At 35.8% G+C, this 13,693-nt stretch overlaps 1 protein-coding gene across 3 annotated transcripts in view; it reads right to left on the minus strand.

Annotated features, from left to right (window-relative positions):
* Positions 1-374: 374 nt before the first annotated feature.
* Positions 375-13,693, minus strand: part of RASGEF1B (RasGEF domain family member 1B) — a 512,404-nt gene continuing 499,085 nt past the window's right edge. For 2 of the 3 annotated variants that reach the window (XM_089675523.1, XM_089675540.1), the window contains 9 exons: positions 13,035-13,247; positions 12,875-12,949; positions 11,897-11,992; positions 11,707-11,809; positions 10,258-10,337; positions 9,483-9,578; positions 6,752-6,847; positions 5,874-5,997; positions 4,770-5,092 (listed from right to left, as the gene is read on the minus strand). In XM_089675523.1, coding sequence (XP_089531649.1) covers positions 4,929-5,092; positions 5,874-5,997; positions 6,752-6,847; positions 9,483-9,578; positions 10,258-10,337; positions 11,707-11,809; positions 11,897-11,992; positions 12,875-12,949; positions 13,035-13,247 — 1,047 coding nt within the window. In that variant the 3' untranslated portion in view covers positions 4,770-4,928. Of the gene's footprint in view, positions 3,740-4,769; positions 5,093-5,873; positions 5,998-6,751; positions 6,848-9,482; positions 9,579-10,257; positions 10,338-11,706; positions 11,810-11,896; positions 11,993-12,874; positions 12,950-13,034; positions 13,248-13,693 lie in introns of those variants that run through there. The other variant, XM_089675532.1, reaches the window with a different exon arrangement.

The following is a 13,693-nucleotide window of genomic DNA, read 5'->3' on the forward strand; positions in this document are numbered from 1 at the left end:
TACTCTGATATATTCTACTGCACATAAGACCCAATATAAAATTGGAATCCAGGGCCTCCTGGCCACACCTTCTGGACTGTTAGTATGTTTTGGGGTAATACCTAGTACACCTGGTAAGTTTTAATTTTTTTTTTCCCCTATCATTCAACCCAGTGGGCTGCTGGTTTTCCAGCATGCTCATTTATCAGACGTCTGTCATCAGATTGGCTTCTGTTGAACAAGTTACTGTACACATGGGTCGAATGTCAGCCGGATTCTACTGTACCGGATGATTTTGGATGATATTCGACCCATGTGTTCAAGGCTTAAAATACGTTCATAAGAGCCATGACATCTATTCAAATACATAGAGCAAAATAAAGAAATAGACATGATTAATATACACAATGCTGTTTACTTGTATGTACAGTTTAATTTCAACTACATAAATTAGAAATGCATCTTATAAGCAAGTCAAAATACATTACAATCATATATACACACAATTCAGCCTTAAGTAGAGGTCAGCTTTCCATATTCTTGGAATGCCCCTTTACTACAGTACCTGTTTATTGGATTAACGTGACATACTGTAATTGAGGAAAATAAGAAAACAATGTTTCCATGCCCTATGGTTCTGTACCATTAATTAAAAAAATATACATCTTTCACTGTACAGGTTTTTCCCCAACTGGCTCTGGAAGCTTTGATTTATGGAATGGTTATAAATGTATGAAACCTGTGTTGGTTTTTTTAAATTATAAATATAATAAATGTCATTTTATGCCCTTAGTTTGAATGTAAAAAATAACACTGCTTGTATTTGTGAAATATAGAAAAAAGAAGGATATTTCATGTTAAATGAATTGAGTCATTCACGCATCATACTCATGCCTAATAGTCATACACAGCTTCAGAATCTTTCCATCACTTCCTATGTACAGCCAGCATGCTTATAAACTGAAAGAACATACTGCATCGTTGAGGTTTACTTTAGGGTTCTAATTAAACAAAATCATTGAACTGCTATAGGTGGAAAGTGCTATATATTTACACTGTTTTTACAAGAACACCTTTGTGCATTTTTCATACAGTGCTCCTTGATTACCAATTTTTTTTTTTTTTAAAGATATAGACTTAGGCAAATTAGCTGCACAACTATATAACTAACCAACAGTGATACTAGAAATGGAATGCTCTTTTGCTCTTCAATTTAGGACATAGAATGTCCTTCTCCTCTAGGGATCTGCTAAATGTATTCATGCAAAGTAGTGGGGAGGTGTCTAATGTCTTGTCAGAACAGCTGCTTGTCAGAATATTCATTTCCCTGCAGTTTTCATGTGTGTGAAAATGTCTCCAAAATTGATTATGGAAATTCTGACAAATGTCTTAGGAATAGCAATGAGCATATCATTTTTCTAGCTATGGCAGTCACTGGATTTGGCACTAATTGAGTATGTTAATCCCCCTTTAAATGTTTCAGAAAAACGTGTTACATGGGTGATTGGCCATCATGTTGTTTTTCTGCATATTATATCAGTGCTTAAATAAAATTATAGGATATCAATTAAAAAAAATGCATCTCTAATTCTATAAAGAAAAAATTGTAAAATAACAGAGCATACACAAATTGTTCAGTATTATGTCAAAGTTAACCTTACTTATATTACTTTTTGTGTTGTTTGTCTTTGTTCTACTTATGAGGTTTACATTAACAGAGAATTAGAGTTGGTCTTTATTAGCATAATGTTGGCTAATTTTAGAACACCTGCAAAAAGAAAAAAAATATTGCAGCAAGTTACAAATTTTAGTATTTATGAGCATCTGTAGCTTAGATGCTACAAAATCCACCACGTAAAAAAAAACAAAAAAACCCCAAAAACTAACTTCTGAGCATAAATTACTAAATGAATATCATCAACCACAAGCCATCATTTCATGGCGTGGGTGTTAGTAGAAACAAACAAAATCTGACATATAATCCATGCAAGTCAGATGGAAATATTTCTCACTGCTTTAAAGGCAGTCAATAATTGTTTAAGGATCTGTACAAGGTAAGAACAATACCGTCGTAGGGCTCGGTTGCTACCTTCCATGCTCAGAACTTGAGCATGGAAGGTAGCAGCCAAGCCCTACAACGATACCTTCCATGCTCAATCAATTGAAACTAGAGGTTCCAATAGCAATAAATTATTTTTTTTCCATATCGGGTCTTCCCCTATATTTAATCCCCTGACCCTACCTTATGATTCTTATAAAGCGGTTAGCTGCAATTATTAGGAATGAAGTCACATTTCATATGTTATAGTAAGCACCTACTGTGTTATACGCATCTAAATGTCTTTACATGCTCAAGTCTTTTACACCTGCATGACTTTTAAGACCCTTGAAAAATTCAGTAGAGTACATACATACCACTCCTGCCTTTTTTTACTAGCACGTTCACCTTCCATCATGTTCCTATACAGTACATGCACAAATAAGCCCTCCATCAGTCTGCTGGAATATGTAGCATTGTTTTTCAACAAAGTCTACCACTAGTTTGCCTCTGTACAGTTAATTGTAGGTTAAGGGGAAGAACATGAGGTAAATTGCTCAATTTTCTCTTGGCTTAGTGAAAGTAAGATCAGAAAAAGCTTTACACATTAAAACATTAATAGAGACAGGAGTCTTAGTAACATTATTGTTAGTCTCCCTCAGCTTTGTCTATAGTGATAGACTTTTAAAACTTCATTAGAAATATGATATAAAGCAGTTGAGCAGTTTTGAGTTGGACACTAATTATTTAGGAAATGATGCACATTTTTTTAAAGCATGGGGTCACATTGCTGCTCCTATACACAACTGATCTGCAGGACAAGGTTTACAATTATAGGTTGCAGATAGAACAAAATGGAGAAAAGGCAATTCAGCCTACAGTACTTCTAAATGTATACTGAGGTCAGGTGAGGCAGGACAGAGAAAGATAAGTTTGTGTCAGTATTCTGTTCAGTGCACAACTTGCTCTTTGTTGGACAGAGCTGGGTGTAATAAATAAAATGATAGTCATAGTAACACAACATTAATATGAACAAAAGATAATACGAAGAAAAGGGAAATAAGACTGTAAACAGATTAACATGGCAACAGTCTATTCACACATGGACTGTGCTATATATTAGTGCCTACATTCCAGACATGGGTTTTAGATCTGGAATGATGGCAAATGTATTTATGAAATAATAGTAATATTTATTACAGTGTCCAATAGTTCACAGTCAACCGTTTACTATCCAGCAGTAAACTAGCTTAGAAACAAATCTGTTCAACATTGATGGGTGGGCCCCTGGGCCAGTGAGAGACATTCAGTTTTTTTGGGTTTGTTATCTTCTCCTTGAAGTACTCTTGTCCTCTGCGGCACACTAGTTGATAATATTCCTATTTTGTAGGAGCGACAGCTGGGTTGGACTGATAAGCAGAAGGTGGAATCCAGCAAGGAATCTATATGCAACTGAAGATGTAAAGCGGAGCACTGGGAAAACTGTGAAATAGCCATAATTGTTTGTCCTAAACAGGCACCAGAGCCCAGTCACTAGAAATTCATTTCATTTGCCTGTCTGCCCTCAAGCTGCAGTGATTCACGTTTACGGTGCTGGAGAAATGACTCAGCTGCCTGACATGCTCCAATCAGTCAAATTCCACTCAGTGCAAATGTGTCCATAAATAATGGCCATTCCATGGCAGCCAATTCATACATTAGACTCTGCCCAAAAGTGCTGACCTGGAAAAAACAAACAAGAAAATAAAACAAGATATAATGGAGGATAATAAATCCTGGCTAATCCTAATTCTATAGGCATACATTATACGAGTTTCCCACAAAAACCTGCATGCAATCTTGTAGCTCTATTATTGCCAGGAGGACTATAGGCACCTGTCTTATATATAACAATCTATTATCTACTCTATTTGTTAGGTCATGTAGGAGACTGCTGTTTGTGTTTTGTTGATTAAAAAGGGAATCTGCCACAGAAAGAAAATACCTTTGTGAAAATCCGCCTTCGGATTCCAAGACTGATACTACTACTTTCAGTATAAGGAGGGTCACCTAAATTCATCATCATGTGACACCACTGCTAATGCAGTTTCACCACAACTACCATGCTTTGGAGAAGTCAGAACATTGCAGGATCCGTCTGAAGCTTCCAACACAGATATTTCCCTTTAAAGCATCAGTCAACATTTTAGTTACAGATGGAGCTTAGTAGGCCAAGTCAGTTCTTGGCTTATGTCTTATGGCTTATGATATTTCAACAGTGGGAACTATCACAGTTCCTGACAACACCTGTTAGTTTTGGGTGTTTCTATCAGTCTTTGTGTGTGGTAGTTATTCCTGCTGCATTCTAGATTACATTAAATAATTCAAAAACAGCAGGTGGGGGTCTGATAATGTCTACAATAGTTACGCAGGACCACAAGTGATCCTACCAATAGAGTTTCCCAAGAAATATAAGAAATTGTCAGGGTAGTTAACCATGAAATAACTCCCAAAAACTTAAAATCACCTAATTGGATTGATCCTGTAAAGAAAAGAGTGTTGCCGCATAAAGTGGTCTTAATGCCCCATTTTGAATTAGAAATGGGGAGTGTCTTGGAAGATGTTAGTGCCTAATTTACCTAAACCTCACCAGGTGGTCAAAATTACATTGATCATAAAATATGTTTTGAACAATAAGCTACCGGAATGGACTTATCCACATTATTTCATCAATTTATCTCACTTTATGACAATAGAAAAAAACTCTACACGCTGAACATGAAGGTATAATTTAATGCTTCAAACATGTAAAACAGGAGAACTAACATTAAAAAAAACACAATGTACACAAATCAATGTAATAATTTAAAGACACATGTAAAAACTAAGTCAAGACAAGACAGTAGCTGCTCTGGCTACTCAATGGAAATGGTCACTGGACTTTGCAAACAGACTGAATGTGACTATCCAATGTGGCAGAAATACACCCAGGCTTGAGGACTGGCATGGACCTTGACACACACCTCAGACTTTTCCATCTGTCCTTTTCAATGTGATTCTCGGGACTCTCATTCTCATATGAAGCCAAATATAGTCCTGCAGCATAAGAGAAAACAAGCATTGTTCAGAAAACCTGATTTACCCAAATATAACATTTAAACAAATATTAAGATAATACAACAGGTAAGCTCTCATATACAGTTAGGGCCATATATATTTGGACACAGGCACAATTTTAGTTTTTTTCCAGGTATTTACCAAAACATATTCAAGCTATAATTATATAATGGATATGGGATGACCGTGCACACTCTCAGGTTTAATTTGAGGGTATGTACATCCAAATTGGAGGAAGGGTTTAGGAATTACAGAAATCCCCCTTTTTTCAAGGGACCAAAAATAATTGGACAATTGAATCAAAAGCGGTTTCATGGCCAGGTGTGGGCTACTCCATTATTTCTTCATCAATTAGGCAGGTAAAAGGTCTGGAGTTGATTCTAAGTGTGGTATTTGCATTTGGAATCTATTGCTGTGAACCTACACCATGAGTTCAAAAGGAGCTGTCCATGCAAGTGAAACTGGCCATTGTAATGCTTCAAAAATGAAACAAATCCATCAGAGAGATGTGCATAATAATACCAGCCAACCATTCAAATCTGAACTTACCATAGACAGATCAGTTAAGAGGCAATTTCTGATCAGTTATTTTGCATTACTACCCTTTGATATCGTTATCTACTTTTTGCACTGCTGAATAAGGCCAGATGTGCAAGCCGTTATTAGCAATACAGAGTTACATTTTTTAATATCTTAACTAATAGATGTGATAAATGATATCTTAAGTTTTTGCTGTCGTTATAATTGAGAGGACTCTTACCATCTTCACTGAATATTGGAGCAGTCAGCACATAATGCAAGATCTTCCGATCTTTTTCAAAAGGACACTCAACTTGCTTCCAAACCATGAACTCGCTGACTTGCTTTGCCAACTCCCAGAATTTCTGAAGATTAGAAAAAAAAAATATGCACTGGTCAGAATAAATATATAGCTATGTAAAAGTAAACAACAGAGGGAACAGACTCTTCCAGCTATGCATGGCCAAACTTTCTGAAGATTAGAAAAAGAATATGCATTGGGTCAGAGTAAATTTATAGCTACAGTATGTAAAAGAAAATAACTGGAGTAACAGATCCTTTCATAAAATGACAAAAGGAACCTAATTACAAGGTGTGGCAAGGATTCGAGACACTAAAACAAATGAGGCCAACTGGTGACATATGAGCAAAATACAAGATTCTGTTTCAAGCAAGGAATATATCCTTTTAAATAAGGGAGTTTTAGTACAGATGTGGTGACTATGACAAATCTCTGTAAAGGAAACAACAGCACTTGCTGCCTTGAAATTTTGTGTAGGAAATGATGCTAAAATAAGCATATAACACTGAATATAAGCAATATTTAGCAAAAAATAGAGATTTAGGCCTAAGCTACACAGCTAACTGCTTAAATACGCCATCAAAAAGCCAATGAGCAAAGGGCTAGCTGCATTTTCCAAGGAAACCCACTTCATTTTCTAATAAAAATTTAAACCTGATTGCATGCTACTGGCAAGAACCTCAATTGTCTGCTCCTTCTCTTTTAACAAATCAGCAACGATGTATTCGCAGTGGGATGCTTGTCGACAAAAGGTCAGTCTCATAATCTAAAAACTACCTGCCCTTTGTAGCTTAGGCCTAAACAAGCAGATTACTTACTTCAAAATTGACATGTCCATTAGGCAGACGACTGGTACAGCCCTCATTCAGAAAGTAGATGTCTTTAATCAGAAGGCTGCAGAATGGGATCACAATCTATACAAGACAAAAGCAGAATGTGGAAATCATCAATTTATTATTGTCAACAGATTTTTACATTTTATGCAGCTATACGCAACAGAGTATCTTATTTTTCCAGGCTAAACACACACCAATAGTTATGTAATCGAGCAACACATTTGCTGCGGTCATAGCACAGGTAGAAGTGTTCTAGCAATCACAACACGTATGCTGTAATTGTAACGTCTATGAAAAGTGACAGCAAGGCATAAATTTACGCCTTAAATATTGAAGAGCTCCTCTCCTAAATGGATGCCGCACAGCAAGTAGCTTGGCCGCTGTCCAAAACACAAAGAATTCGACACAGCATTTTTGGAATTATAAGCTTCACTTACTAAAGATGGATATTTTATTTATAAATATAAAAGCAAAAAGTGCTCATGTCCGTAAGCAAATTGGGAATTGCAGAATGTTACCAAGCTGGATGCTAAGGAACCTTGGTGTTTAAGTGTGTAGTGCAGTCTACAGAGGAATTTTCCGTACATATTGCTAAGAAACAGTTAATCTTAAAAATATAGTAAAATCACAGCCACACATTAAGTAATGCAGATAAAAGAAAACACTTTCTTTTTATACAAAAGTGAATGTATAGGCAAAAACTTTTTAAGCTTTTGGATAGAATATGAAAATGGTTAAAATCTCTATCTTTTTGTATTTACTTCCTGTTGTATAGATGCCATTATAGGTAAAAATAAATCTCTCCAAAGTGGGTGGACATCCCTTTAAAGAAGAGTTGTCACCAGAAGTGTACCCATTGGAAGAATTCCAATTGGAAGAAAGTAAGAAGGATCAAGGGGTGCTCACCCACAAAGTTTTGAATATACATTAGTATCATTAAAAATGTATAGCAAGAGATATATACAGTAAGTGTCATTAAACGTAAAGCATGAGATGTAAAAATTCACAATAATTGGCAAAACAGAGTTTCCGATTGGAGATTGTAAATTAATCCTTTTTTACCCTGGAGGTACGGTCTAGTTTGTTTAGGTTTCTGTACTACACAATGCCTGTAAAAGACAGTATCAGTCTCGAAAGCTTGCAAATTTAATTAAAAGCAATTATCCAATAAAATATGATTTCACTGTACATTTTGCTGCTTCTGACGATGGACATTTGTACTGATCGCATTTATCAAAAGGAACATTCTTCCTGATTTTCCAGCAGTTTTGCCCAATAGCTCCTATTTCATCAACTCCAGTAATTATTTTTGGACCTAGAATGCTATGCTGCTTTTTAGGTTTATTGAATCATATTTTAAATATATAAAGAATATTTAGGTGACTCTTCCCACCATCATCATGTCTTTTGCCAGTCTTACAGGTACCACCTGACTGAACCACAGACAAGTTGGTTCTCTATAAATGGTAATGAGAGTTACCAGATTAGCAGTTAATATGCAGGAAATTACATCTGGAGATCTTACACAAAGCTTATAAACACTGAGCAATCTGAAGTTTTTAATTACATTTCCAGGCGATTCAAAATGTTGTGCAGCGCTCATTTTCAGCAAGATGCTGTTAAACCAATGTAGCATAACTGACATGCTTCATTGAAGCCTCTGAATAATACATGTATTAAAAGACAAATTATTCTTCAGCATACACATGCTTGTCTAATGAGTTATTTGGTAGGTATAGTCTGGTTAGGCATTTTAAATTAAACCATGTTGCGCCTAGCTGAGCAATGACGTTGGAATATGCAAGAATGAAGACTGCTTACTGGAAACCTGTACTCTTTATTAACCAGGAGTTAGTGTTACACCAGTAGGTTTGTATGGCTACCTTTTTTCAGAGCATTTCTGATTTACTCCAAAACCATCCAAAATATGCAAATACTGAAATTCTAAAAATCAGTATTTGCATAGGGTTTGCACATGCACTACAGGCTGATAATAGACTTTAAGTACCAGAGTGTACAGTTAGTAGGCAGCTTCAGGTGTAACAGTTACCAGCTACGCTAGATGGTTTATACAGATTACAGGTTTAATAAACACTATAGACGCAGCCGTTTTGAATATTTTAATTTCCCCATCTGTAGAATGCAATGCACTTAAAAAAAAAAATTATACATATTTCATAGCCATTTACAAGTATTCAGTTTAAGCAGCTTATTATCCAAGCAAATATAGAGCTTCTTGTAACCTGTAATGATCATTTGGATTTATATTACATCATGGATAACACTGTGTATTGTTATTCTTGTGTGCAAGACTTTAAAATGTTCCTGATATAACAAGAAAAAAAGAAAAAAAACCCAAAAACAAATCTTTTATAAATGAACACAAGCCTCCTTGGGATGTTGGATTTAAATTTAAATTTTATCTTTTAAAAGTTAAAAAGTTTTACTAGATAGATACTTGTTTGATAATGACCAGTGCATATTCAATTTCAGCTTTTTTTGGCACACTGGGAAAGATTTCCAGTTGAATGCTGCAGTCTCTGTAAAGCTGTTTTAATATATTATTTTTCAGTCTGATTAGAAAGGTTATATTGATTTTTAACTTTATTACCATTAGCTACCGCCTGTGTACATTCTTGACTAAATCCAATGTGCAAACAATAGTAACATCTGTCCTTCCACAAGTGTTTGCCAAGTTGTATGGACAACATACCTTCTCCCGGTTGCTGTGGGCTGTTAGAGACCTTTGAGCTGCCCCACGCAGAGCCGTTCTGTAATTGTAAAAGTTGCTTGAAGGATCCATCTGATGCTAGAACAGAATCACATGATTTTCAGACAAAATGTGCAATATTTAACAAAATTACACAAAAGCCATACTGCAGGTATCATATATTTGAGTACACACAGTATAGTATAAACCACTTATGACCAAGATGTGACCCCTTGGTATTTTTTGTGTGACTTTCATGCCACTATTTTCAAGGGGTCTACAGGGTGGGCAAAGATGGGGCATTGATCTTGGCAAATATCTTTAGCAGTCTCATGTAACATGCCCCCATTCTCTAACCTGTCTCCTGCAGCAAGTTCCAATCCTCCAACCACACTGTGTTATATCTGCAAGAACTATAGCTTGCATCATGCATGCAGCCCTTTAGTGATGCCAGGGGGTAACACTTGTGGCCCTGTATATCTAGTCAGTTGGTCAGCACTTTTATAACTAAACAGAAACTGAACTAAAACCTGAATGGCGAGCCATCAAACACCATCAAGTACATTAAGAAAAAGAAAAGCATATGCTGCTCTAATCAGTCAAGTAGATACTTCCTTTTATTTTTAAACCTGCATAAGAAACCTGACAACTAATCTGATCTGTTATCATCCTTGTGCTTTATACTAATGTAGAAACATCCCTCCCCAGATCAATTTTTTAAAAAATTATATAAAATTTTCTTTATAATAAAAGTTCATATCATAACAGCCTCACATACCTCTAGTATATCAAACTTTGCAGTCTTGACTTTTGCCCACGTTTTCTTTAGCCGAGACACAGGGCTCATGTTCATGCCAGCTGCAGAGATAAAAAACATTTTAATGCATGTTAGAAAGCATATTTTTCCAAAGCTATTGCTACTGATATCAATAAAGTTGCATTTCCATAAATTTTTTATTCACATGGACTAAACAATTTAAAGAAGAGTTACATTAGTAATTCAGCAAGTCTATTTCTTCAGATCTCATTTTAAGCAGTAAAGTCTGAGAAGTAAACTGGGAAAGAAATTTAAGAGGATTTGAAGCTCAGCCAGCATTATAAACAATATAAATTCAACCTGACTCATTGTTTTAGGTTTACTTTTTGAAAAAGTGAAAATCACACAACATAACCAATGCAGTCTTATTTAGTGATGCGAATACTTGATGTCCATACATTTCCTAGAGTAGGAAAAACCGAATTTAAGGACAAAGAGCCATGGCTCCAAAACAATTCCTGCAGCCAGACAATATCCACTTAAATGTGCAACAGGTGGGACAGAAATCCAAATGCAAAATAAAACATATCTGTCAGTGGGTGCAGTCATGGTACAATGAATTCTATTATTCCCTTACTTAATTTGGCTTGAGCATGTACGGCAAACACTAAAAAACTGAAATCAAATCTGATAAATGCACAAATTAAATACAAGCATTTTACTTGCCAAAGCACTTCTAATTCTGTCCATCAAAATCTGAGATTTGCATAGCAACAAAGCACAGTCATGTCTGGCAGGGTAGGAGAATTTGATTTTTTTGGCTGTACTCAGATGCGCATAAGTCTTGCTCCTCTCCCAGCCTAAGTTGTGATTGGACATTGAAGGACAAGTAACAGATTGGCGAGTTCATCTTCTCTTCCTTTCCTACCAACAGGTTCCATATCCAGCAGAACAAACAAACAATCTGGCTCCTTTTCCTGCTTCTCCCTACCGCAGTCTAAGCCATGAGGTCAATACAGGTTGCAGAAATAGAGATTAAATGTTTCTCTCCCCTTGTCTAAGCTAAGTTGTACTGGGGAATGTAAGAAGCTGATACAAGTGGCAGAAATTCAGACGCGGAAATAAAAATGCTTTACCAGATGTCCCACTGGTTCTACTGTACCTACTGGAAACCCCAATGTCAAGATTTAACTTTTGAATGGTTGGTACATAGCATGGCATTTATTTCTACAGGGACTAGGAGGTAATTATTATTTAAATCAATGAGAAAACCCAATAACAGTTAAGAGGAAGTAGTATGGTTTTTATTGTAAGTTCTGTATTGCACGGCTGAAAGTTTATCTATATCTAAAAGAATTTTTCCTTCTCTACTTTCTTGTTGTACAACTTATAAACACAGTCACTACTGGGGAAAAAAATTATATATTTATATATCGCATTTACCAATGCTGCAGTTCATTATTTACTTACAAATTATCGCCATGAGGGAGTTGAAATTTCCGATGTTGAAACATTCCCTTGCAACGTCAATGAAGAACTCAATTATCCTGGCTCTGTGCTTCTTCTTAACAGGCTGTGGGTAAAGAGCAATTGAATTGTAAGTCTTTAAGAGATAGCTCAAGTTCTAACAATAAATACCTGCTATCGGCTAACTTCTTACCATGCAGATTTCTGTTGCAACAAGGTAACTTAGCCGATTAAACCACTCTACATAGGCTTCTAAATTCCGAGTCCTTTTCCGGTCGCTGTAACAACTCTGCGGAGGAAAAAAGGTTTCATATTTGTTATTATGGGTGTTTTTTCAGACAAAAGATAAAAAAAATATATACACACACCCCCCCAGGTTACGAAATCAAGGTCAGATTATTTTATACATTTTAGAAATATATAGCACAGCCCATCTCACCCCAACCATTTTGATTATGGAATATACAGTATACCTGTAGTATTTTTTACATTTTCAGTAGGTATTCCCTTGATGCAAATCTCATCTGTGTTAAAGTATTTTTAAAAAGCCTTGTTTGTTTGCATGGTTTGTATACATGTATATTGTAACCACCATATTTGTTCATCTCATACACGATTATTGCTTTGAGGTGCTACACAATGGCTGTTCTATACTGCTACTTCTAACAGTAGAAGTCAATGAGTTGGCTGATTCACTGAAAACAATGCACTCCCTGTGTGGCTGATCTCTCACATACATCTACATTTAATACAACACAAAATATGAAAAATCAATATGTCAAAATGGGAAAGTCACGTGAAGATACACGGATAGCTAAAAGTATGTGCTCACCGAAAATATATTATACTTTCCTTTAAAATAAAGAACGGTCACTAACATTGGCTCGCTGACCAGTGCTAAGAGCATATTCAAAAAGGGGGGATACAGCATCGTTTGAGTGAAATTATACTATGTATACAAATTTTATTTGGCCTTCACAGTTCAATCAGATAATGTCATTATATATCCCACACCAAGAAGGTATGATCGATTCAGGCCATAAAAAGGTATATATGTATAATGTACCATTCTGTTAAACAGGATCCTCTGTCTACTTCAATTCACCAGTTATGACACAAATTTAAAACTTAAAATTTCACTCAGAGTCAGAAACACCTCTAGTCACTTTACCTCATTATTGTCTAATGGATCCTTCTGCACAAAAGCTTGTACAAACTCTTCTGGCCCAATGTAACTTAGTCTCTCCTGTAATGCAAATGGTACATTCATGAGTTCATTCACCATACATCAACTTAGCCAAAATGATTTCAATTTTATTCCTGTTACTTACCAGCTCTATATGAGTTAGCTGCTGAGCTAAAGTATAGGGGTCGCTACAGATACTGATGATATCCCTCTGTATGGACTGTGGTTTGCTCTTTAGGATGGCCATACGATCAGCAGACTGGGCATTAATTTTGGCAATAAGTTCTTCATACTGGCTCAAAGCAGCCAATTTCCGGATAAGGTTTTGGATAATTTGCTGGACAGTTTTTCTGTACATCTGAAAATAAAAAAAAGTGTTGTTTAGTATGACTACAAAAAACAGTCTAGCACAATGGCATTGATGATGAATTCAAAAATGTCCTCCACTATCCCCCAAAGGAAAATCCCACTACCCAAATACAAGAAAATAAGTCAGGTAATGGAAAAGTCACCTGGGCAGTTCCCTACTGTTGAAAGGAGTGGGACCGGCATACTTAGAACATGCAGTCCCACAGGCTGTAGACTCAAGAATACCACCAAATATTAAAAAGGTACCATAATGGTGACAACTTCACTGGTCCCATTAATTTTGTAAGTCAATATAAAGGAATTAGAGTAGGTTAGATCTGTAAATTGACAAGGTTTTGAAGAGTCACTTTTCTCATAATAAAATAACTTAATAAGAATATCTAATAAAGTAATAATAATAAGAATAATAATATCTAATAAATAACGTAAAAAAAC

Source organism: Staurois parvus, unplaced genomic scaffold (genome assembly GCF_062004578.1).
Source record: "Staurois parvus isolate SC_StPar_1 unplaced genomic scaffold, SC_StPar_1.0 ptg000013l, whole genome shotgun sequence".
NCBI lineage: Eukaryota > Metazoa > Chordata > Amphibia > Anura > Ranidae > Staurois > Staurois parvus.